Below are 24,390 nucleotides of genomic sequence, written 5' to 3' on the forward strand. Positions count from 1 at the left end.
ACTATTTCAGGAAATACTATTTTGTAAGTATATATCTACACGAAATACCATCCATTACAATCGTATTATCTACAGAATATATCAAAGTTTTTATACACGGGTCATTCATGTCCTATGCTTAGAAATATGTTTTCAAGAGAAAATATACTTGTAAAGAGTAGACTGCAATATCGGATTTATCCATTAGTTTAAACTCTTTTTGGTCTACGCGATATAATTATAATTTCTACTTTACAAGCAATTCAGAATTGCCTGTTTATCAAATTTAAAATGTATCCAAATTTTAGAACATAATTCTGATGAATATTCATGTAACCTAAAGCGAATTGGCGGTGGAAACGTTGGAATATTACATTCCATATTCGTAAATGGAGGAGGTATTGTTTTAAAATCCATTTTTAATTTACGAGCAGCTTCACCAAATAATAATGATTTGATATTTCCTTCTGGTAAACCTGAAATATGAAATCTTTATTATGAAATTATCATATGTACACCATATGGAAGAGAAAAAGTTATTTGATTGATTTAAGTTGAAGTAAATTTTTGATATATAATTCAGGATTACCAAACCTTTAATTCCTTCTTCAGATTTTCTTCCTTTATAATTAAAATCATTACACTTAACCGATTGAATGGCAGGGTCATTTAAAAATGAATATGACTGTGGACCCTGTGGACTATCCGTCAACTGTTTAGCTAAAGTAAATGGCGAACGATCGCCACTTTGTTCACCAAACAAATTGCGTTTAAATGCAGCTTTTGATAAGGCATTTCTATTATCATATAAGCTACGACGACTCCTAGCTGGTGAAGTATTTGATTGTCGAACGCTTTTAAAATCTAGGACCTCATTCTGTAAGTGTTACATAAAAAAATATATCAATATAAATGCTATATAAATCTGTATACATATATATATACGTATACCTAGTTAATATAAAATGTTTCTTTACTTGAACCGTTTGAGAAAATAACTGTTGTTGCCGTTTACTTTTAGAAATTGATTCAACATCTCCCAATGACTTATGCCTATATCTCCTAGTTGTAATTAAGTTTTTTTCACGCTGCTGCTTCTCTTGTACCCAACGTTTCATTTTCCTGTGTCATACATATTACTGTATTTTACTTAAGAAAAAATTATTACATTCTCATTATCATTTTTTAAACAATGAATCATAAAAATGCTTACTTAACAAACGGAACAACCATAAAAAATGCATTTGGTCCAACTCCCATCTTTACTTTGGGTGTCATATCTTTCTTATTACTAGGCAAATCAGCCAGAGAAAACCATTCAACATTCTTTATTTCTTTTCTAGTTTTAGGTTGAAACTTGGTATCCTTTTGTACACCTGATATTATATATAATCGAACAATTTGGTCATTTACAACAGATTCTATATATTCGTCTTTATCTATTAAATTTGATATATCAAAGCCAGTTTCTTCCAATACTTCTCGAACAGCACAATGCGAAGGGTCTTCATCTTCATTTACTTTGCCTTTTGGAAAGCCCCAACTACTTTTAGACCAATAACTTTGTACTAATAATACTTTTGTTAAGTCCTCATTTAAAACAATTGCACCAAATGTTGGAACATTTTGTTTATACTCTCTCCACTGTTCTAGAACCGTATCTATATTTGCAACATGTGGCTTTAAAAATGGAATGTGTTGAAAAATATGTGTAGCGAATTCCTTCATACTACATGTTTTTAATTTTGGATTTTCTTCTATGCAATAAAAATCTAAGTAAAACCAATGAGCAAGTTCTATTTGAAAGCATATTCGAACTAAATCTTTCCTTTCTTCTTCAGGTACATTAATAATAAACCGACTGCAATAAAATAAATCACATTAAATATATGCCATCCCAAGTATTTATATCTCTACATACTTTTTTATTATAATTTTATAAAATTTTTGATATTAAAAGATCGCAATTGTATATATACGTAATTGTGTATATAGTAAAATGAACAAAAACAGCTTCAACTAACCTACTAAGGTCATCGAGAATATCGGAAGGAATTGAATGTTCAACCATTTTACGATTGACGTTCTCTGCTTGAAATACTGTAATAAACAAAGAACTAATTCTCAATTATAATGATGCACTTCTTGGTTTAGAGCAAACTTTAAAATAAAAACGTAAGCATTTTCGGTAACATTTAAAGTACGTACAAAGAATTATTTTAATCGCAGAAAACTTCATACATATGCGCACGCATCGTGTGTTTGATGACTAATCTTGTCATATAAACGAGTATATACAAGTATTTTGATTGTGAAAGAAGTTTACAAACAAGAGGATAATGCATTGTAATGTTGAATAACTTAATTGTATTCATATTTGCCAATTGTAAAGTTTGCTTATATATGATTATATAAATTATTAAGGAATAATAAAGTATCATATAAGTTACTTTATATATCTCTATAAAAGTATCATATAAGTTATATAAGTTTTTTAAACAAAAACATTATTAATTTTACTTTATAATAAATAAGGCTGTTTTTTATAGATTTAATAAGTTTAATTATCCTTTAATTACCCTATAAAAACACATGCAGTATAAAATCTGTATAATAAAAATTTATCAAGGTTAAGTAAATATATCACATTTTACATATCTTTTATGTAGTCTATTAACTGATTAATTTTAATATTTCTTGTAAAACAGTTTCTATATCATTATCATTATTCTCAACTTGTAAATCCCAGCCATCAAAATTATCCAGATCGCATTCTGTTTCTGCATCATCAATATCTAAAAATAATTATTGATTAAATATATTTTTAAATTCTAAATATTAGACTATAATTGTGATTTATAGCCTATAATTTTTACTTGCTACAAATTGCCATCCACGTTGTTCTCTTATTTCTGGTTTAGTAATTATACGGATTGTTTTGCAAAGATCTGTATAATTTTCTTTAAACCATTGAATATCAGTTTTTCTACGTGTATCGCTTACTATCCAGATTGGTTTATCACGTGCTAAAAAGTATTTAAAAGCTCTATTACATAAATGTTCTATTACATATAGATATAATAAAAATATTTGTTATACAATACCATTATACATATCAATAGCAGCACGACAAAAATATCCATTATCTTTTTTTCTTATAGATTCACTCCATTTGACCATTTCATGACGATACTGTTCCTTATATTCGCTAGCATCTAATAATTTATTTAAATCAAGATCTGCATTTTTTGACCAGTAAGTTTTTATTGGTCCTGATAGTTTTATAATTACACTTTCATGATCACCTAATCTAGGTTAAAAATAAATATGAATAAATTAACGAAATTTTTTAAACATTTAAGAAATTACCTCTATTACTTTACACGCAACTAATCTTTTATAAATATTAATATCGTATACTCGAAAACATTCCCGAAATAATTTAACATACTGATTTATCTTGCATATCAATATTTTCCACGTTAACAATTTATTACGCACGTAATTATAAACACTGAATAAATTACTATACCTTGTATGTAAGATATCTGTAATGAAATCTTTTCCGCACTTTCGTTTCCCACTAAAAAGTAAAATATATTTGGGTTTTTTTGAATTTTCGAAACTATGCGCTGTATTATGATCCACCATGTTCGCTATTGTAGCCATATTGGTTACTTACTACTTTCGTCATTCTACAAACTAAACTCCAATTTTGAGAATATTATCAGTTCTTAAATAATTATCTTCTTTCTATATATAAATATTATAATATCTAGAAAATTACCAATTTTTTACATAAGTAAAATAATACCAAGTATTTATTTACAAAAATTAAATAAATTGTATTTGTAATAGACTGATATGATTGATGCAATATATTAATTCAAACTAATTTTTAATAAAACCTATAAAAAAAATTCAGTATATATAAAGTAATATTAGATTTTTATTTTAGTAAAAACATAATACAACTTATTTTTTAGCTTCACGAAGAGCTTTTCGCTTTTCTGCCCTCTTCAATTGAGCCTGTGGCTTAAGATTGTGTTTCTTTGCGAATCGTTGATTCCTCAAGAACTTTAAGTCCATCTATAATATCAATTTTTATAAAATTTTTTTTCAAAAGTATTAATCTAAATTAGATTAATTAAAACACACTTACTCCTAGCGTAGATTCATGCCTATAACGCTTAGGTTTTTTAATACCATTGCGATGTGCTTTTCTATCTAAAAAATTACAACAAACCTTGTATAATATAAATTACAATTCATTGATTTAGAATTGCGTTATAATTTTTATATAAATGCACATTTATAATAAAGATTTAATATCAGACTCATACAGTCAAATATGAAGACTATATAGAAATTAAAGAAGTTTGAATCAAATTTAATAGACGTGTACTTACTTTGGTTATGATTAGTGTGATTCTTTGACTTAGCCATTTTTTATTTCACTGAGGAAATTGCTGAAATATTAAATAGAAAAATTAATATTATATGCGTTTTCTTATAACAATAATCGAGGTTATGTTTAACGTAAGAAAATACATTATTAAAAATATTTAGGATTCACACGAACATAAAAAGTTAAAATGAATATTAATACAACTTAAAAGATATATATTTCTTTAATTCGTTTTTTGAAACAACAGGATTAAAAGGATTTGTTAAAATAACATATTAAGAACGTACAACAACCGTATAGCAGTTTTCGGAAAAGGAACGAACAATGGAGAGAAACGTGTATCTGTACAACGTTCCATATAATCTATTGGTTACCAATCAAATTGCTAGCTTACGCATTAACCAATCAAAACTCTTCAACTCTACGACTATTGGTAGTACGCAAAAATAAAGAAAATTATAAAAGAAATATAAATATATTAACATTTAATATATTACTTTGATTTTTATTATTAAACGAATCTTCGTAAGTTAAAGATAATTTATTATTATTTTATTCAAATGAATAAATATATAAATATATAAATTTTATTATTGGTAGTATTGAAATGGGGAGGTATCAGTTTGTTGCCGCGTTTTTATTAAAATGAACGTGTTGAATCCAGAACAGTTTTATGGTCAAAATATGGCAAAATTACAAGCCATTGATAGAAGAAAGAAATTAAAAAACAAATTGAACATAAATTATTGCAGGAAAATGCCTGATCATATTTTGGGTCCAACACAGTTTTGGGCTGAATTTTATAAACAAGCAGAAGCACTTGCTGTAGTCAGTAAACATGCCAATGATAATGAAATGCTTTGTACGTTTGTGTATCAACAGGATAATGGAATTAGAAAATTCGTTGTAGCTCATCCCGAAGTTTATTGGTGGTATTATAAAGATAGACCTCCTGAATCAAGATGTTCTTACGAGGTATCTAATTAACGATAAACAAAAAATTTTTAAGACATTTCAATTGATCTTTTCTATAAACATTTACATTTTTATATATAACAATCATAAAATAAGAAAAATTTTATTTATTTATAACAAAGAAGAAATTTCTAACATAATTTTATTTTAGGTTATACCAGAAAGAGCTCCGTGTTGGTTATATGTAGACTTAGAATTTTTATTCGAACTGAATCCTAAAAGTAATGGTTCACGTATGACTAACACACTTATTGACATTTTATGTGCATTTATATTAAAAGAATGGCATCTTCCGTGCAATAAATCTAATATTATTAATTTGGATTCTACAAACAATGAAAAATTCAGTAGACATTTAATATTTGCTATCAAAGATGTTGCTTTTAAAGATAATTTTCATGTTGGAAGATTTATGAAATATGTTTGTACAGAAATAATAAACTATTTAAATAATACTGAAACACAGCACGACGTTTTAAGTACTTTTAATAAAATTAATATTGAAGAGTTATTTATATATATTAATACGAAAAATGAAAGAAAATTGTTTATTGATGTTGGAGTTTATACAAAAAATAGACATTTCAGAATATATAAATCTACCAAATGGGGTAAACAGTCTTATTTAGAAATTTCATCTGATTCTAAGTACATATTACCAAATATGTACAAAGAACAAGAGTTAGAATTTTTTATTAATTCTTTGGTAGCTTATTTTCCAAGAAAAAAAGATCTAGTTTTACTTGAGTTTGCTAATGACGAAGCACAGGTTATAAGACACTCTAACAAAGAACAAAGGCAACAAATGAACATAACAAGTCATAATACATCATCACAGTATCCTGAAATTGATAAATATATATCAAATATTATTAAACCAGGAAAAATACGTCTATGTAGATATAACGAACGATTAAGAACATTGATATATGAAATCGTTGGTTACAGGTATTGATACTTATATTTATAATTCATAATATTGTCTTATATAGAGTGTGTATTTTATTATTATTATTAAGGAATTATTTACGAGTAATTTTTCAGTTTTTTCTTCATGCTTTTTTTCATATTTTTAAAGCTATGAAGATAAATGCTGGATGATAATAATAAAACACACTCTAAGTAAAATAAATTACTTATTAATAATTTCTATTACAAATTAATGATTACAAACTTATATAAAATATTTCGTTTGAAATATTACATAGGTATTGTGAAAATATAGGTAGATGGCACAAAAGTAATAATATCTATTGGATTGTTGACTTAACTAAACAAGTTATATATCAGAAATGTCATGATGAAAATTGCTCTGATTTCATATCTAGTCCTAAAAAGCTTCCTGAAGAAATCAATTTCCAATTGGATTCAGAAGATGAAGTATTTATTTCTTGTGCTATATTAGCAGAAGAAATATATTTTTATGATGACTGTTTAACTGAAGTAACAAACATGTAATTAACGAATAAAAATATATTATATTTTTCACATTTTTTTATTGTATATGAGTATAAAAATGTTTAATTTTCTCTAATATATGATTTTATTTTTATACTAATACCTTTCATTGTAATATTACTAAAGTATTAGCAAATAATAATATAATAATATTACTATATGATATCATTTGGTCTTTTATATTTTTTTGTCTCTGTATAAATCAAAAAATAAGTAAATGGAAATTATGCAATGGTAGCCAATGGATACAATTACAATGGGAGTGAATTTATACATAATAAGAAATTGATGTAAAAGCAATGGTTGTGTTAATAAACATAGATAAAGGGAATTTTATTAAAAGAAATTATGTAATTAAAATACTGAACAGTATATAACTGTTCAGATAAAATAATTTATTAAAGTAAATGAAAACTATATATGCTGATATTAGATGATTCAATTAGATACAAAATAATAGATTTGTTCTATTTAATATTTCTTGTTTTTCTTGCTTTCATAGCATACTTCAGTATCATACATAAATACGATGTATTATTGATCATTAACTATATTGATTTGTACAATTGCAGTAAATGCATGAATCATACACTGATAAAATAGTATAGATTTTCAATGACAGAGTCGTGAAACCTGCCTACCAAATTTATTTCTTTTTTGCATTCTAAAGATATAATGCAATAATAAATAATTTCGAAAAGTAATTTGAATGCTGTAAATATATATTTCTATAATATTCTTGAAATTTTTTGAATATAATCAAAAATAAAAAAACACGTATTATTTTTTTATTGTATTAATAAAATAGATCAACATTTGTAATTAAATTGAGATTGAAATTAAAGTTATTTTCATGTAAAATCATGAAAAAGGCTTCAATATTCCAAATTATTTGTATTAAAATAAAGACTACAATTCCTTGTCATGCAAATAATCTACTTAGAAAAAAGTAGTTTAATAAACCTCCTTTATCTTGAGATATTGGATTAGCAACATTTTCTTTGTCTTCGTTTTCTTCTATATTACTTTCTTCTGTATCACTTTTTTCATTCACAGATTGCATAAATTCTAATGGTTGAATAACTTCATCATATTCTGAATTATCTTCTTTTATAATCTCATGTCCTCTTAAATTTTTATCTTCTTCTGTTCTAATCAAACCTTCATGCAAATTTTCATATTCAGTAAGATTATCTTGATCCATTACACTATAATTATTGGATGTCACATTGTTTTGGTTCATTTTATATTTTTTGTAATCTTTCGATGCTTGTCTCATACGAGTTAAAAAATCTGACAACCCTATAAACAACATATAAATGATATACAATATAAATATTTGCAAATTATAATATTCCATAGAATACCTGCAACTGCTACCCATGCAGTGATAGCTGATGGCACTCTGATACCAGGATCATCAAAGTAAGTTAAGCTAAACTCGATACCAGGCTGATGAAAATCCTTGTAAGGTTTAATCACCATGTATGACCAGTATGTTCTTACTCTATTGAATTTATATCTTATATTATTATATGGTAACTACTTGGAGCATATAATTTATGATTTTTTACTTTTATTTAACCCTTATCCAGATAGTCTATTTATGTAAAATAGACATGCAGTTGGAGTCCATTAGAATATATGAATATATTATATTATATTAATAAAGTGTAAAGATATACTTTGTTTTCAAGGTAAATTTGTAAAAATACTTACAACTTTCGAATGACTTATTTATTAGGATATCATAAATGAGTTAACTACTATAATTGTTATAGAATCATAAAGGTTGCAGTTTTTAGCTTACTAAACTTGTTTATTATGCATTTTATTGATGAATATTTCAGCTCCATTTTTATGGAATCATCCTACGATCGCTTTTTATCATTCATTTTAAAATGCATTGAGAACCTGCCAGATTTCTGGAGGTTTCTGAAAGAATAGCTTAGAGTGTGAAAGATTATTGCTCACTTATGTAATAAAAGTATATATGTGAATTTTGTGCTTCCAAAAAAGTTTTAATATATTTTTTTTTTTTAATCATAATTAACTTGACATTAATAGAATATATGAATGGATTTTTGGATATCTCAAGTACTATTCACATTATTAAAAAAAAAAAAGCTAAAATAACAGGAGTCTATCAGGTTCATTTTGCTTAGATAAGGGTTAAATTTACGCTTGTAAGTTTATTTACAAACATACCTGTGAATTCCAGGTTTAATAGGTGCATTTGGATGATTAGTTCCTTTACTAACAATAATTACTACCCTTTTATCTTTGTCTATAACCCATTTACGTTGATATACATAATCTCGATTAGCGAACAGTTTCTGTAAATATATAATTTGTTAATATATTTATATAAGTTTTAACTATTTAATGCAACTTAAACTCATACAGGCCAAATCATTTCCCAGTATATAATATCAGTACTATGATTCTTAGATTTTGTACACTGTGGATCAGTATCAATAATTTGTAATTCATGAGCAGTTATATCCCATTGTTTCCTATAGTCTATATCAATTTGTACTTGTAAAAAATCTTCAGCTGTGACGTCTGAGAATGATCCATATACTTTATATGCAAATAAACCTGTATCTTCTTCCTCTTTTCTCCAAATCAACATATCTTGACGTTCTATATATGGTTGCCATCCGTTTGCTAAATAAAAAATTAACTATAAGTTATTACAAACGAATATATATAGACCTGATAAAAAAAATATGATTTATAACATACGATCTTTATTTGTATTTATTTTGACACCATCACATTTACAATATTCTATTCCAGGTTGTTTGCTACCATTGTCAATTACAATTCGCAGGTGACATTTTGAACATATAACAGTAGAATCTCTCAATTTGTAGATACTCTCTATTTCTTGCCTATAACTATAATACAAGCATAAACAATAGTATCTATATTGTATCACGTACAGATGATAAAAACTTCATTTTACTATATTACATAAGACAAATTTTATTTTATCTTAGAGTTACAATGTATAAAAGAAAAGTTACCTATTGACCTCCTCGTCGGATATTCTTTCAAGGTCCCAATTATACACACTCACTCCGACAGTACCAACTAAAAATTTTCGAGAATTTCTTATAACTCGCGTTCTCCATGATTTAATAATTTCTTTAAGAACCACTTCGTCCCATATTTTCGTATAGAGATGAAATATTTGAATACTTCGTCTAATACGTTGTGCTACTATAAATTCGCATTGCCTGGTGCATGCTTTCGCTACCTGTGTGCTCTGCTCTTTAAACCACAAATCTATCCTTTTACGATAACCTCCAAATTTAATGCGAGTATTAAAGCGTCTAGAAAATGAGGACAAGTTGACGTTGCTATTAGTATATTTAAAATTAACCCGCTTTAACATGAGATTGAATAGTTGCCACGAATACATCCTTTTGATTATTACGCTGCGCTCTCGTTTATTAACTTCGTATTAGTACCGTGGCATGTTTCTTTTTTGTTACCGAGCCAAAATCGTTTCGAAATCTTCACTTCGCGTGCGCGGGATAGAAGATATCACTATATATTCTTTTTCGAATACTTTAAACATTTAACGAATGAAATAAACGTGTTTTATTACATCTTCTATCTACATGCTCCGTTAAATAGCCAATTGTAACTTTTAGTGATTCAATATAGCTATAGATAATCTCAATAAGTTGATTGTAGCACAACCTCAGTCGTAACATACTCGATTATTTAAGAACGACGCTCTGTATTACCGACGTACTCGACGTGTTACCGACATTATTAACGTTACCAACGATACCGATGATACCGATAAGTAGATGTTGATATTATCAACGTATTTTGTTATTGGTCAAAATAAAAATGATCGATCAATAACTAAATGCCATTAAATTCGCATAATATTCAAATAAGAAGACCAGAAATATAATACACTTGTAAAATAACGACAAAAAATAAGTAGATTACTATTTATTTGCTAAATTCTTACTAAGTTTTACAACAGAGATGACATTAACAAGTTAAAATCCCGAAGTAGATTCAAAGCTTGTTGATTTTTGTTGTTCTTTATATAAACAATCATATTCTACTAATTTTAATGTTGACTTTGGAAAAGAAAAAATGTTTCTTTGATTTAGTTTTAGATCGATTTAGGAAGTAGATTTATACAAGATTATTATGTTCATCATACGGTTTATAAATTCATTTTTATTATATCACTTTATTTTAGATATCCGCTCATCCTTAATAACTTTTAATAATCTTTTTTAAAGCTTATAAAAATTATTGCTTTATTTTAGGCAATAAAAATAAATTACTCTCGATAATAGCGAGTGCAAAGCCGTTCTAAGTTTATAAAAATCTAAGATAATTGTTTTCCAATATAAAAGATGTTATGATGGGTCAAATATAAACCACTAGAGTATGAATTCGTTTGAAAATTCTGAGTAGGATTTAAACAAAGTGGAAAATATTTTGCTGGTTCGCAATTTCTTGAAAACGGAGAGAACACGTAATCAACAGGACATTTATAGAGATAGCCTTGTAGTAAGCCTTTTCGATTGCGTTTGCATTTGAAGTATGCATTTGAACAACCTGGATGATATGAGAACGAGCCTTCGGATGGACAAAGCTGTGTAGATGGAACGGTCAACTGAAAATAAAAAATACGTAATTACAAATCAACAACACTATAATGACAGTATATACATTCGAAAAGAAATTGAATACTCACGATAGGAACTGAGTTAGCCATTGGATTCAAAAGAACATTCTTACAGCCAAACATACGGTAATTAGCCGTACTTGCGAAAACACATTGCATTTCATTATGATTGTAAATCGTACCTTCGGGACATGCAAACAAGGCAATATTAATATCCAAATTACTCTCAGATGTGCACTGGTAGAAAATATTACAATATTTAGGATGTTTTCGAAATCCTGTAGGACAAACAAGTGCTATTTGATCACCAGATAATTTTCCAATAGGACACATGTTATCGTCCCCTGACATATCAGGTTCATCATCTATATCTGGTGGACTATTCTTACAATTAGAATGTGATACAGACACAGAATTGCAACGTAACAATTCTTGATCCCAAACAGTTTCATCGGGACAAACGAAATCGATTCTAGTAAATACATCGTCAACTTGGACACATCTGAAGAACTTAGAGCAATCATTGGGATTCGGGAAGAAACCAAGGGTTGTGCATACTGTTTTATCCATAGGAGATTCTGAAGTAGACGACAGTTTCACGGAGTTAACATTAGTTGAAGATTCTATAGTAGAAGATATGGTTCCAGCAGTTGAAACAGATATTAAGTTTGTTGAAGATTCAGGAGATGTAGTAAAGACAGATTCGGTTAAAGATATATGTGTAGAAAGATCTGTCGTTTCGGGAACACTCTCAGAAGTAGTACTTCTAGAAGGAGCCGTAGATGAATTAATGGAGGAAGACGAACGAGTATCAGTTACTGGTGAATGTGTTGACGGCTCAGCAGTTTCAGTAAGAGGGTTTGTATTAGAAGCTGTTGATAGATATGTCGATGTTTCTAACGAAGACGTTACAGTTTGTGTTACTGGTGTAAATGTAGAATGTTCAAATGTTACAGTGCTTGTAGAAGTACTTGTACTAGTCAATAGATCGGTGGATGGCTCAACCGAAGAAGGACGAACAGTTTCTTTTTCTGATGTACTTGACGAAAGCCCAGTAGTTCCGGTAACACTTTCAGTAGTTGGTCCAACTGTTAGGTCTGTACTTGTTTCAGCCGATGAAGACGTTACTGTTTGTGTTACTGGTGGAAGTGTAGAATGCTCAACTGTAACAGTGCCTCTTGGAGTATTGGTACTCGTCGAGAGTTCGGTGGATGGCTCAAGAGAAGAAGGTCGAACGGTCTCATTTTCTGGTGTACTCCTTGAAAGACCAGAAGTCTCAGTAACACTTTCAGTAGTTGTTCCAACTAGTAGATCTGTAGCCGGTTTCAAGGATGAAGACGTTGCTGTTTGTGTTACTGGGGGAAGTGTAGAATGTTCAACTGTTACAGTGCCTGCAGAAGTACTTGTACTAGTCAATAGATTGGTGGATGGCTCAATCGAAGAAGGACGAACAGTTTCTTTTTCTGATGTACTTGACGAAAGCCCAGTAGTTCCGGTAACACTTTCAGTAGTTGGTCCAACTGTTAGGTCTGTACTTGTTGCAGCCGATAAAGACGTTACTGTTTGTGTTACTGGTGGAAGTGTAGAATGCTCAACTGTTACAGTGTCTCTTGGAGTACTGGTACTCGTCAAGAGTTCGGTGGATGGCTCAAGAGAAGAAGGTCGAACGGTCTCATTTTCTGGTGTACTCCTTGAAAGACCAGAAGTCTCAGTAACACTTTCAGTAGTTGTTCCAACTAGTAGATCTGTAGCCGGTTTCAAGGATGAAGACGTTGCTGTTTGTGTTACTGAGGGAAGTGTAGAATGTTCAACTGTTACAGTGCCTGCAGAAGTACTTGTACTAGTCAATAGATTGGTGGATGGCTCAACCGAAGAAGGACGAACAGTTTCTTTTTCTGATGTACTTGACGAAAGCCCAGTAGTTCCGGTAACACTTTCAGTAGTTGGTCCAACTGTTAGGTCTGTACTTGTTGCAGCCGATGAAGACGTTACTGTTTGTGTTACTGGTGGAAGTGTAGAATGCTCAACTGTTACAGTGTCTCTTGGAGTACTGGTACTCGTCAAGAGTTCGGTGGATGGCTCAAGAGAAGAAGGTCGAACGGTCTCATTTTCTGGTGTACTCCTTGAAAGACCAGAAGTCTCAGTAACACTTTCAGTAGTTGTTCCAACTAGTAGATCTGTAGCCGGTTTCAAGGATGAAGACGTTGCTGTTTGTGTTACTGGGGGAAGTGTAGAATGTTCAACTGTTACAGTGCCTGCAGAAGTACTTGTACTAGTCAATAGATTGGTGGATGGCTCAACCGAAGAAGGACGAACAGTTTCTTTTTCTGATGTACTTGACGAAAGCCCAGTAGTTCCGGTAACACTTTCAGTAGTTGGTCCAACTGTTAGGTCTGTACTTGTTGCAGCCGATGAAGACGTTACTGTTTGTGTTACTGGTGGAAGTGTAGAATGCTCAACTGTTACAGTGTCTCTTGGAGTACTGGTACTCGTCAAGAGTTCGGTGGATGGCTCAAGAGAAGAAGGTCGAACGGTCTCATTTTCTGGTGTACTCCTTGAAAGACCAGAAGTCTCAGTAACACTTTCAGTAGTTGTTCCAACTAGTAGATCTGTAGCCGGTTTCAAGGATGAAGACGTTGCTGTTTGTGTTACTGGGGGAAGTGTAGAATGTTCAACTGTTACAGTGCCTGCAGAAGTACTTGTACTAGTCAATAGATTGGTGGATGGCTCAACCGAAGAAGGACGAACAGTTTCTTTTTCTGATGTACTTGACGAAAGCCCAGTAGTTCCGGTAACACTTTCAGTAGTTGGTCCAACTGTTAGGTCTGTACTTGTTGCAGCCGATGAAGACGTTACTGTTTGTGTTACTGGTGGAAGTGTAGAATGCTCAACTGTTACAGTGTCTCTTGGAGTACTGGTACTCGTCAAGAGTTCGGTGGATGGCTCAAGAGAAGAAGGTCGAACGGTCTCATTTTCTGGTGTACTCCTTGAAAGACCAGAAGTCTCAGTAACACTTTCAGTAGTTGTTCCAACTAGTAGATCTGTAGCCGGTTTCAAGGATGAAGACGTTGCTGTTTGTGTTACTGGGGGAAGTGTAGAATGTTCAACTGTTACAGTGCCTGCAGAAGTACTTGTACTAGTCAATAGATTGGTGGATGGCTCAACCGAAGAAGGACGAACAGTTTCTTTTTCTGATGTACTTGACGAAAGCCCAGTAGTTCCGGTAACACTTTCAGTAATTGGTCCAACTGTTAGGTCTGTACTTGTTGCAGCCGATGAAGACGTTACTGTTTGTGTTACTGGTGGAAGTGTAGAATGCTCAACTGTTACAGTGTCTCTTGGAGTACTGGTACTCGTCAAGAGTTCGGTGGATGGCTCAAGAGAAGAAGGTCGAACGGTCTCATTTTCTGGTGTACTCCTTGAAAGACCAGAAGTCTCAGTAACACTTTCAGTAGTTGTTCCAACTAGTAGATCTGTAGCCGGTTTCAAGGATGAAGACGTTGCTGTTTGTGTTACTGGGGGAAGTGTAGAATGTTCAACTGTTACAGTGCCTGCAGAAGTACTTGTACTAGTCAATAGATTGGTGGATGGCTCAACCGAAGAAGGACGAACAGTTTCTTTTTCTGATGTACTTGACGAAAGCCCAGTAGTTCCGGTAACACTTTCAGTAATTGGTCCAACTGTTAGGTCTGTACTTGTTGCAGCCGATGAAGACGTTACTGTTTGTGTTACTGGTGGAAGTGTAGAATGCTCAACTGTTACAGTGTCTCTTGGAGTACTGGTACTCGTCAAGAGTTCGGTGGATGGCTCAAGAGAAGAAGGTCGAACGGTCTCATTTTCTGGTGTACTCCTTGAAAGACCAGAAGTCTCAGTAACACTTTCAGTAGTTGTTCCAACTAGTAGATCTGTAGCCGGTTTCAAGGATGAAGACGTTGCTGTTTGTGTTACTGGGGGAAGTGTAGAATGTTCAACTGTTACAGTGCCTGCAGAAGTACTTGTACTAGTCAATAGATTGGTGGATGGCTCAACCGAAGAAGGACGAACAGTTTCTTTTTCTGATGTACTTGACGAAAGCCCAGTAGTTCCGGTAACACTTTCAGTAATTGGTCCAACTGTTAGGTCTGTACTTGTTGCAGCCGATGAAGACGTTACTGTTTGTGTTACTGGTGGAAGTGTAGAATGCTCAACTGTTACAGTGTCTCTTGGAGTACTGGTACTCGTCAAGAGTTCGGTGGATGGCTCAAGAGAAGAAGGTCGAACGGTCTCATTTTCTGGTGTACTCCTTGAAAGACCAGAAGTCTCAGTAACACTTTCAGTAGTTGTTCCAACTAGTAGATCTGTAGCCGGTTTCAAGGATGAAGACGTTGCTGTTTGTGTTACTGGGGGAAGTGTAGAATGTTCAACTGTTACAGTGCCTGCAGAAGTACTTGTACTAGTCAATAGATTGGTGGATGGCTCAACCGAAGAAGGACGAACAGTTTCTTTTTCTGATGTACTTGACGAAAGCCCAGTAGTTCCGGTAACACTTTCAGTAGTTGGTCCAACTGTTAGGTCTGTACTTGTTGCAGCCGATGAAGACGTTACTGTTTGTGTTACTGGTGGAAGTGTAGAATGCTCAACTGTTACAGTGTCTCTTGGAGTACTGGTACTCGTCAAGAGTTCGGTGGATGGCTCAAGAGAAGAAGGTCGAACGGTCTCATTTTCTGGTGTACTCCTTGAAAGACCAGAAGTTTCAGTAACACTTTCAGTAGTTGTTCCAACTAGTAGATCTGTAGCCGGTTTCAAGGATGAAGACGTTGCTGTTTGTGTTACTGGGGGAAGTGTAGAATGTTCAACTGTTACAGTGCCTGCAGAAGTACTTGTACTAGTCAATAGATTGGTGGATGGCTCAACCGAAGAAGGACGAACAGTTTCTTTTTCTGATGTACTTGATGAAAGCCCAGTAGTTCCGGTAACACTTTCAGTAGTCGTTCCAACTAGTAGGTCTGTAGACGATTTAAAGGAAGAAGACGTTGCTGTTTCTGTTACTGGTGGAAGCGTAGAATGCTCAACTGTTACAGTGCCTGTTGGAGTATTCGTACTCGTCAATAGATCGGTGGATGGCTCAACCGACGAAGGAGAAACTGTCTCATTCCGTGCTGTATTCGTCGGACGCTGTGGATTTTCAGTGACAATTATGGTACTTGTAACAACTATTATTTCAGTGGATGGATCAACAGTTGAATGTTCTGTTGTTTCTCTTTCCGATGTCCTTGTGGTATGCTCTGCCGTAACCGTACTAGGTGGTACATTTGTACTTGTCAACAGGTCTGTAGATGGCTCAATTGAAGAAGAACGAACTGTCTCATTTTCTGTTGTACTCGTCGGAAGCACTGAAGTGCCGGTATCACTTTCAGTAGTTGTTCCAACTAGTAGGTCTGTAGACGATTTAACGGATGAAGACGTTGCTGTTTGTGTTACTGGTGGAAGTGTAGAATGCTCAACTGTTACAGGGCCTCTTGGAGTACTTGTACTAGTCAATAGATTGGTGGATGGCTCAACCGAAGAAGGACGAACAGTTTCTTTTTCTGATGTACTTGATGAAAGCCCAGTAGTTCCGGTAACACTTTCAGTAGTTGTTCCAACTAGTAAGTCTGTAGACGATTTAACGGATGAAGACGTTGCTGTTTGTGTTACTTGTGGAAGTGTAGAATGTTCAACTGTTACAGTGCCTGTAGAAGTACTTGTACTACTCAATAGATCGGTGGATGGCTCAACCGAAGAAGGACGAACAGTTTCTTTTTCTGATGTACTTGACGAAAGTCCAGTAGTTTCAGTAATGGTTTCAGTAGTTGGTCCAACTAGTAGGTCTGTAGACGATTTAACGGATGAAGACGTTGCTGTTTGTGTTACTGGTGGAAGTGTAGAATGCTCAACTGTTACAGTGCCTCTTGGAGTACTTGTACTAGTCAATAGATTGGTGGATGGCTCAACCGAAGAAGGACGAACAGTTTCTTTTTCTGATGTACTTGATGAAAGCCCAGTAGTTCCGGCAACACTTTCAGTAGTTGTTCCAACTAGTAAGTCTGTAGACGATTTAACGGATGAAGATGTTACTGTTTGTGTTACTGGTGGAAGTGTAGAATGCTCAACTGTTACAGTGCCTCTTGGAGTATTGGTACTCGTCGAGAGTTCGGTGGATGGCTCACGTGAAGAAGGTCGAACGGTCTCACTTTCTGGTGTACTCGACGAAAGTCCAGTAGTTTCAGTAATGGTTTCAGTAGTTGGTCCAACTGTTAGGTCTGTACTTGTTGCAGCCGATGAAGATGTTACTGTTTGTGTTACTTGTGGAAGTGTAGAATGTTCAACTGTTACAGTGCCTCTTGGAGTACTTGTACTCGTCAAAAGATCAGTGGATGGCTCAACCGAAGAAGGACGAACAGTTTCTTTTTCTGATGTACTTGATGAAAGCCCAGTAGTTCCGGTAACACTTTCAGTAGTTGTTCCAACTAGTAAGTCTGTAGACGATTTAACGGATGAAGATGTTACTGTTTGTGTTACTGGTGGAAGTGTAGAATGCTCAACTGTTACAGTGCCTCTTGGAGTATTGGTACTCGTCGAGAGTTCGGTGGATGGCTCACGTGAAGAAGGTCGAACGGTCTCACTTTCTGGAGTACTCGACGAAAGTCCAGTAGTTTCAGTAATGGTTTCAGTAGTTGGTCCAACTGGTAGGTCTGTAGACGATTTAACGGATGAGGACGTTACTGTTTGTGTTACTGGTGGAAGTGTAGAATGTTCAACTGTTACAGTGCCTCTTGGAGTACTTGTACTCGTCAAAAGATCAGTGGATGGCTCAACCGAAGAAGGACGAACAGTTTCTTTTTCTGATGTACTTGATGAAAGCCCAGTAGTTCCGGTAACACTTTCAGTAGTTGTTCCAACTAGTAAGTCTGTAGACGATTTAACGGATGAAGATGTTACTGTTTGTGTTACTGGTGGAAGTGTAGAATGCTCAACTGTTACAGTGCCTCTTGGAGTATTGGTACTCGTCGAGAGTTCGGTGGATGGCTCACGTGAAGAAGGTCGAACGGTCTCACTTTCTGGAGTACTCGACGAAAGTCCAGTAGTTTCAGTAATGGTTTCAGTAGTTGGTCCAACTGGTAGGTCTGTAGACGATTTAACGGATGAGGACGTTACTGTTTGTGTTACTGGTGGAAGTGTAGAATGTTCAACTGTTACAGAGCCTCTTGGAGTACTGGTACTCGTTAAAAGATCAGTGGATGGCTCAACCGAAGAAGAACGAACAGTTTCTTTTTCTGATGTACTTGACGAAAGCCCAGTAGTTCCGGTGACACTTTCAGTAGTTGTTCCAACTAGTAAGTCTGTAGACGATTTAACGGATGAAGACGTTGCTGTTTGTGTTACTTGTGGAAGTGTAGAATGTTCAACTGTTACAGTGCCTCTTGGAGTACTTGTACTCGTCAAAAGATCAGTGGATGGCTCAATCGTAGAAGGACGAACAGTTTCTTTTTCTGATGTACTTGATGAAAGCCCAGTAGTTCCGGCAACACTTTCAGTAGTTGTTCCAACTAGTAAGTCTGTAGACGATTTAACGGATGAAGATGTTACTGTTTGTGTTACTGGTGGAAGTGTAGAATGCTCAACTGTTACAGTGCCTCTTGGAGTATTGGTACTCGTCGAGAGTTCGGTGGATGGCTCACGTGAAGAAGGTCGAACGGTCTCACTTTCTGGTGTACTCGACGAAAGTCCAGTAGTTTTAGTAATGGTTTCAGTAGTTGGTCCAACTGTTAGGTCTGTACTTGTTGCAGCCGATGAAGATGTTACTGTTTGTGTTACTGGTGGAAGTGTAGAATGCTCAACTGTTACAGTGCCTCTTGGAGTATTGGTACTCGTCGAGAGTTCGGTGGATGGCTCACGTGAAGAAGGTCGAACGGTCTCACTTTCTGGTGTACTCGACGAAAGTCCAGTAGTTTCAGTAATGGTTTCAGTAGTTGGTCCAACTGGTAGGTCTGTAGACGATTTAACGGATGAGGACGTTACTGTTTGTGTTACTGGTGGAAGTGTAGAATGTTCAACTGTTACAGAGCCTCTTGGAGTACTGGTACTCGTCAAAAGATCAGTGGATGGCTCAACCGACGAAGGAGAAACTGTCTCATTCTCTGTTGTATTCGTCGGATGCTGTGGATTTTCAGTGACAATAATGGTACTTGTAACAACTATTATTTTAGTGGATGGGTCAACAGTTGTATGTTCTGTTGTTTCTTTTTCCGATGTCCTTGTAGTATGCTCTGCCGTAACGGTACTAGGTGGTACATTTGTACTTGTCAATAGGTCTGTAGATGGCTCAATTGAAGAAGGTCGAACTGTCTCATTTTCTGATGTACTCGTCGAAAGTCCGGAAGTTTTGCTAACACTTTCAGTAGTTGTTCCAACTAGTAGATCTGTAGACGATTTATCGGATGAAGACGTTACTGTTTGTGTTACTGGTGGAAGTGTAGAATGCTCAACTGTTACAGTGCCTGCTGGAGTACTTGTACTCGTCAAAAGATCTGTGGATGGCTCAACCGAAGATGGACGAACTGTCTCATTTTCTTGTGTACTCGTTGAAAGCCCAGAAGTTCCGGTAACACTTTCAGTACTTGTTCCAACTAGTAGATCTGTTGCTGGCTTAATGGATGAAGACGTTACAGCTTCTGTTACTGTTGTAAGTGTAGAAGACTTTGCCGTTAGCGTGCCAACTGGAGTACTTGTACTTGTCAATGATTTTGTCGATGGTTCTACCGATGAAGGATCAATTTTTGTGCTAGACGCTCGATCTGTCGATGATTTCTCTGACGATGAAGAACCTTTTTGAGTTACTGGTGTACTTGTTGACACATCTGCAGTCTCTGTTAGAGATTCAGTACTTGTCCCAACTAATAGGTCTGTGGAGGATTCAGCCGATGAAGGCGATCTAGTTTCTGTAATGACTTTAGTACTCGGACTGGTTGGTAGGATTGTCGATGGTTTAACTGATGAATGTGTAATTGTCTCAGTCATTGATTTAGGTGTTAATTCTGTGGTCTGAGTAACAGGTTCAGTACTTTTATCAGTTCTTGCATCAGTCGATGAAGGTGGAATTGTTACAGTAGCTTCTGTACTTACAGAATGCGCTGATGTTTGAGTAACAGTTCCAGTAGTTAAACCTGTTGATATATTTGTTAATTATTTAATTGGTAAAATAGAACCAGTTTCTGTTACTGATACATTAATTGTCTGCTCTACAGTTTTAGTCAGAAGGATGTCAAAGCTTTTACCTGTTGTTTGTTGAATCGATGTAGACGTAAGAATTTCAGTTATTAGCTTATGTGTAGAATGCTGTGTAGCCTTGGTAACATCCTCAGTACTTCTAGTAGTTGGTTCATCTGGGATAAAATAATTGTTGAAGATTTCATCATTTTAATGAATTCTCGCACGTAAGTTGAATAAATATTTAAATTTAAACAATTTTTATTTCCTCTCAAAGTAAAAATCAAATAATATATTTTTGCTGTCTATTCATTTTTTAATATTATCCTTAACAACGTTTATTAGTCATTGAAATTTTCCCTTGAGTATATGTTTCATAAGTAGTTATTAAATATTAAATACCTATTGTTGTTTCAAATTTATGTTTATAATGAAAAATATACGTACTTCGTACGTGATTTAAAGTTTAAAAATGTTTACGTTGGTTTCGAAGTCTTGATTAGTCTGGAATCTTCCGTCATTTTTATTGCATGAGGAAGAATAAATTTGTGTGGTGTTATCTGAAATTCTTCGAATTGTTTCGAATCTGTATCATAACTTTGAAATAATTCCGAGCTTAGAGCTCTTAAATACCTTGATAATTTTCAAATCTTTTATCGCTTTCGTTGTACTAACGACAATAGATTATTTCTACATTCTACAATCTTAGACTATTACATTTTTATTTTTTGTTTAGTAACAAAAATTTTATTTAACGTAATATTTTAAGTATCCGGATACTTGGAATTGAATCAAAGTATTAAGTACAAGATATCGAATCTTTTATCATAATTATTCAAATATAAAGTTCTTCTCATTCGAATCCTGATTAACTTCTTGACACATGAAAATATTATATTATTATTTCATTTATTATATTATTACTAATGATATTTGTCATATATTTTAAAAATGGAAGGGTGAACTTCAATGATTATTTTTGGAAATTATCGTAACTATAACAAACTTATTTTTTTTATTTTATAGAAAATTCCTCTCAAAATTCTCAAGACTTAAAGTTTATGACGATCAAAATTATTGAGAATTTCAAGCTTCAAAATTACGATACAGATTCGTAGCAATTTGAAATATATCGTCGTGAATCCACTGATTGGTAGAATAACGAAAATGACAAAAAACTAAAGACTTATCAAGACTTCTAAACTTTTTAAGCTTCTAATCAGATTCGAAGTTGTTACCATGTACACGATACAGATTTGAAGCGATTTGAAAAGTTTCAGATCCTATCACTAGTTGCAATTATAAGCGATTTAGATATCGATGTTTCATGTTATGGTAGAAAGTTTTCTTTACTTTACCTGTAATATATGGGCCACAACGAGGGTTTCGTACTTTCCAACGATGGCTGCAAATTTCCTTTTCTCGATCCCATATTGTCCCAAGTTTACATTTCATTTCAAAGACTTGAAATGTATTATTGATTCGCGAAATACATACGTAATATTTCGCACAATCCGTAGGATGTGCCATGAAACCTTCCGCAAGGCACTCTATTTTCGGTGGCAAAGTCGGTAAGATAGTAGTTTTTAAATGCGTTTTATTTTTGCGTGTAGTAGTTCGATGCGTGGGCACTTTAGTTATTTTAGATGAAGGATGTTCTAAAAAATATCACGAAAGTTAATAAGCAAGATGAACTTTTATTATTAACACCGATACTTATTTTATCAACGCTCGTTTTATTCATTGCTTTTATTCAGAAGAATAATCAGTTTTTTCTATAGCAAAGGAGTATTCTCTTACTTGTAGGCCGTGATGGTGTCGTTAAGATTCCTTTACCACTGCATTCTGGTCTCCCACTTTCTTGAGGATAAGTACATTTGCCTAAATTTGTCGAAAAGACAAATCCTATCTTGCATTTACGAAGGAAACGACGGTAACGTCCATGCTTGTATAAACTACACTCATAAAACAATTTGCAATTGAGAGGATGAGGAAAGTTACCCACTTCCTCGCATTTGAACAAATGGAAGGTGTAACTATCTTGTATTTCAAGTTCTGTGAAATGTTTCAATAAAATAATTAATCGTATAAAAAATTTATTCGTAATAAAAATATAACTCCATTACCGTATTCCAGTGGAAAAGCTTCAGACGTATTGTCAGATGGATCAGAAAAACCGTATCCGAACGTTAAAAAAGTAGTTATAAGGCAGATGATCCTCCACATTGTAATAATTTGTTTTGCCTCTATAATGGGCGAGAACGAAAAGACGAAATGAAAGCATTCACCGAAAGTGGATATGTTCGATCGTTATTCTTTGCTCTTCTTCAATAGAATGATACTCTAGTTGTATTGTGCGATATAAAAATTATTCAAACAAGTATATATATATATACATACATACATATATATATATACTTTGAAGCAGTTAATTTGTCTTGACTGTTCGTCGTATCAGTAAATCAACAAAAACTGTAGGAGGCTTTCCAATCGAATACATCCAACAAAAAATTGATTCGTCAGGAATCTCGTAATGGATGACCATCGTGGCTAGTTTTTATTTTAACGGATAGATTAACGAGCGAGACAAATCGAAGGGAGAAGGGAACAGAAGAGATAGAAGGGAACGAAAGAGGGCGAAAATTAATCTCAATTGTTTCTTCGACAATTTACATTGGAGAGTTTATTTAAATAACGTTGATAATCCTAATCCTTGTAATTTCCGATGATCCTAGTTAAGATGCCGTTGGTCTGACGAATCTCATCTCATTTGTTTAATTTTTGACGGTCTACGATCTTCTGCGCCTCAATCTGAAATATAATATTTGCAATCGTCTGGAGACTACGTGAAAAACACATCACATTCCAAGTGTCTACCTGAATAAAATTATACAAATTGAGCAATTGTTCCAAGGATGGTCTGGCCTGTTGTGGTATACACCTCGGGTTATTTGTATTACTAGTTGGAATATTTTGATTTCTTTTGCCCCAGCCTGTCGAAAAATTCACTTGCCCTTCCGTTTCGTGAAGATAAGTCAAAAGAATCAAAGAGACGAGCAATATTGCGGTAACGACGTTCGATCGGCTCTTGGAATACCTAAAAATACATTTTCACGTTTGTCTGATAAGTAGAGGCTTTTTGATTCTTAAGTAAATGATCAACGTACCATCTACGGTATAATCTTTACGTAGAAAGATAAACGAATATTAAATTTTAACATTTGCATTTGATTATGCTTCTTACTCACTCATATATGAAATTGTTGCCACGTAGAGAAATTACTCGAAAACGGAAAAAGAAATAAAAGAAATGAAGATTTAAAAACCAACTTTTAAAACTTGAAACTCACATTTCGAATCCGTGTTGATACTTTCTCGATATTGTTTAAAAGGACAGCTTCCTTCGTAGCAGAATCGAACATACGTTTGAGAGCAAGGGAACGTATAATAGCTCTTTTTATACCCCTCTACATCTTACAATGTCTTTCGTTTACGTCACAATTCCACCCCTAACGTACAACTAATTTCAATGTACGAAGTGAGAAGACCGTAAGATCGACCCCCATCGTCGTTCTTTGTGCAATACCAACGAATATATTGCGATTGATCTTCGATCGAACGTAATCTTTTTTCTTTTTTATTGTTTCGATATTTCGTAATTTATATATTT

The 24,390-nt window shown here is 33.5% G+C and overlaps 7 protein-coding genes across 55 annotated transcripts; 1 reads left to right on the forward strand and 6 right to left on the reverse strand.

The window, feature by feature from the left end:
• Positions 1-58: 58 nt before the first annotated feature.
• Positions 59-2,291, reverse strand: LOC127063117 (m7GpppN-mRNA hydrolase). The gene is made up of 5 exons (XM_050992481.1): positions 2,004-2,291; positions 1,193-1,840; positions 957-1,101; positions 574-856; positions 59-455 (listed from the first exon to the last, which is right to left on the reverse strand). Exons 1-5 carry the CDS (start codon positions 2,048-2,050, stop codon positions 232-234), a joined length of 1,347 nt encoding a protein of 448 aa, XP_050848438.1. The 5' UTR covers positions 2,051-2,291; the 3' UTR covers positions 59-231.
• A 292-nt stretch (positions 2,292-2,583) lies between these two features.
• LOC127063137 (phosphomevalonate kinase) lies at positions 2,584-3,839 on the reverse strand. Of its 2 annotated transcripts, XM_050992521.1 has the most exons (5): positions 3,662-3,839; positions 3,512-3,562; positions 3,084-3,284; positions 2,856-3,005; positions 2,584-2,774 (listed from the first exon to the last, which is right to left on the reverse strand). In XM_050992521.1, coding segments are annotated over exons 1-5 (525 nt in total). In that variant the 5' UTR covers positions 3,663-3,839; the 3' UTR covers positions 2,584-2,652. The 2 variants fall into 2 exon arrangements, with proteins under 2 accessions (XP_050848478.1, XP_050848469.1); XM_050992512.1 differs by having other exon boundaries at positions 3,084-3,289; positions 3,512-3,833.
• Positions 3,840-3,908: 69 nt separating this feature from the next.
• Positions 3,909-4,761, reverse strand: LOC127063159 (60S ribosomal protein L29). Its single transcript, XM_050992542.1, has 4 exons — positions 4,675-4,761; positions 4,389-4,448; positions 4,142-4,206; positions 3,909-4,068 (listed from the first exon to the last, which is right to left on the reverse strand). Exons 2-4 carry the CDS (start codon positions 4,423-4,425, stop codon positions 3,955-3,957), a joined length of 216 nt encoding a protein of 71 aa, XP_050848499.1. The 5' UTR covers positions 4,426-4,448; positions 4,675-4,761; the 3' UTR covers positions 3,909-3,954.
• A 158-nt stretch (positions 4,762-4,919) lies between these two features.
• Positions 4,920-6,980, forward strand: LOC127063111 (DNA-directed primase/polymerase protein-like). Its single transcript, XM_050992469.1, has 3 exons — positions 4,920-5,362; positions 5,514-6,310; positions 6,571-6,980. The coding sequence occupies exons 1-3, from the start codon at positions 5,033-5,035 to the stop codon at positions 6,818-6,820; spliced, it is 1,377 nt and encodes a 458-aa protein (XP_050848426.1). The 5' UTR covers positions 4,920-5,032; the 3' UTR covers positions 6,821-6,980.
• Positions 5,897-10,656, reverse strand: LOC127063104 (stAR-related lipid transfer protein 7, mitochondrial-like). The gene is made up of 6 exons (XM_050992455.1): positions 9,853-10,656; positions 9,569-9,723; positions 9,225-9,490; positions 9,029-9,156; positions 8,188-8,327; positions 5,897-8,122 (listed from the first exon to the last, which is right to left on the reverse strand). Exons 1-6 carry the CDS (start codon positions 10,248-10,250, stop codon positions 7,743-7,745), a joined length of 1,467 nt encoding a protein of 488 aa, XP_050848412.1. The 5' UTR covers positions 10,251-10,656; the 3' UTR covers positions 5,897-7,742.
• Positions 10,657-10,783: 127 nt separating this feature from the next.
• LOC127062956 (serine-rich adhesin for platelets-like) lies at positions 10,784-23,083 on the reverse strand. Of its 48 annotated transcripts, none has more exons than XM_050992298.1 (11): positions 22,847-23,081; positions 22,521-22,775; positions 22,079-22,378; positions 20,789-20,896; positions 19,148-20,677; positions 18,636-18,931; positions 17,636-17,771; positions 16,476-17,203; positions 13,020-14,315; positions 11,562-12,587; positions 10,784-11,480 (listed from the first exon to the last, which is right to left on the reverse strand). In XM_050992298.1, the coding sequence occupies exons 1-11, from the start codon at positions 22,944-22,946 to the stop codon at positions 11,190-11,192; spliced, it is 6,066 nt and encodes a 2,021-aa protein (XP_050848255.1). In that variant the 5' UTR covers positions 22,947-23,081; the 3' UTR covers positions 10,784-11,189. The 48 variants fall into 48 exon arrangements, with proteins under 48 accessions (XP_050848255.1, XP_050848141.1, XP_050848017.1 ...); XM_050992184.1 differs by having other exon boundaries at positions 17,636-17,987; XM_050992060.1 differs by having other exon boundaries at positions 17,636-18,419.
• Positions 23,084-23,373: 290 nt separating this feature from the next.
• Positions 23,374-24,223, reverse strand: LOC127063151 (uncharacterized). The gene is made up of 3 exons (XM_050992530.1): positions 24,071-24,223; positions 23,598-23,817; positions 23,374-23,531 (listed from the first exon to the last, which is right to left on the reverse strand). Coding segments are annotated over exons 1-3 (267 nt in total). The 5' UTR covers positions 24,073-24,223; the 3' UTR covers positions 23,374-23,486.
• Between the last annotated feature and the right edge of the window lie 167 nt (positions 24,224-24,390).

This window comes from Vespula vulgaris, chromosome 1, assembly GCF_905475345.1.
Source record: "Vespula vulgaris chromosome 1, iyVesVulg1.1, whole genome shotgun sequence".
NCBI lineage: Eukaryota > Metazoa > Arthropoda > Insecta > Hymenoptera > Vespidae > Vespula > Vespula vulgaris.

Coding starts and splice junctions, on each gene's coding strand:
- LOC127063117 (XM_050992481.1), bottom strand. CDS start 2,050: ATGGTTGAACATTCAATTCCTTCCGATATTCTCGATGACCTTAGTAG. Junction 857..956: donor TATTTTCTCAAACGGTTCAA/GTAAAGAAACAT, acceptor TAACACTTACAG/AATGAGGTCCTAGATTTTAA. Junction 456..573: donor ATCTGAAGAAGGAATTAAAG/GTTTGGTAATCC, acceptor TTCATATTTCAG/GTTTACCAGAAGGAAATATC.
- LOC127063111 (XM_050992469.1), top strand. CDS start 5,033: ATGAACGTGTTGAATCCAGAACAGTTTTATGGTCAAAATATGGCAAAA. Junction 5,363..5,513: donor AATCAAGATGTTCTTACGAG/GTATCTAATTAA, acceptor ATTTTATTTTAG/GTTATACCAGAAAGAGCTCC. Junction 6,311..6,570: donor TATGAAATCGTTGGTTACAG/GTATTGATACTT, acceptor AATATTACATAG/GTATTGTGAAAATATAGGTA.
- LOC127063159 (XM_050992542.1), bottom strand. CDS start 4,425: ATGGCTAAGTCAAAGAATCACACTAATCATAACCAAA. Junction 4,207..4,388: donor TCACACTAATCATAACCAAA/GTAAGTACACGT, acceptor GTAATTTTTTAG/ATAGAAAAGCACATCGCAAT. Junction 4,069..4,141: donor GGCATGAATCTACGCTAGGA/GTAAGTGTGTTT, acceptor TTGATATTATAG/ATGGACTTAAAGTTCTTGAG.
- LOC127063104 (XM_050992455.1), bottom strand. CDS start 10,250: ATGTATTCGTGGCAACTATTCAATCTCATGTTAAAGCGGGTTAATTTT. Junction 8,328..9,028: donor ATTAAACCTGGAATTCACAG/GTATGTTTGTAA, acceptor TAAATTCAATAG/AGTAAGAACATACTGGTCAT. Junction 8,123..8,187: donor TGCATGGGTAGCAGTTGCAG/GTATTCTATGGA, acceptor TGTTGTTTATAG/GGTTGTCAGATTTTTTAACT.
- LOC127062956 (XM_050992021.1), bottom strand. CDS start 22,946: ATGTGGAGGATCATCTGCCTTATAACTACTTTTTTAACGTTCGGATAC. Junction 18,932..19,147: donor GAGTACCAATACTCCAAGAG/GCACTGTAACAG, acceptor GTACTCCAAGAG/GCACTGTAACAGTTGAACAT. Junction 14,316..16,475: donor CCTTTAAATCGTCTACAGAC/CTACTAGTTGGA, acceptor ACAAGTACAGAC/CTAACAGTTGGACCAACTAC.
- LOC127063137 (XM_050992512.1), bottom strand. CDS start 3,648: ATGGCTACAATAGCGAACATGGTGGATCATAATACAGCGCATAGTTTC. Junction 3,290..3,511: donor ACAGATATCTTACATACAAG/GTATAGTAATTT, acceptor TTTTTAACCTAG/ATTAGGTGATCATGAAAGTG. Junction 3,006..3,083: donor TGCTATTGATATGTATAATG/GTATTGTATAAC, acceptor AATACTTTTTAG/CACGTGATAAACCAATCTGG.
- LOC127063151 (XM_050992530.1), bottom strand. Junction 23,532..23,597: donor ATTTGTATAATTTTATTCAG/GTAGACACTTGG, acceptor ATTATATTTCAG/ATTGAGGCGCAGAAGATCGT.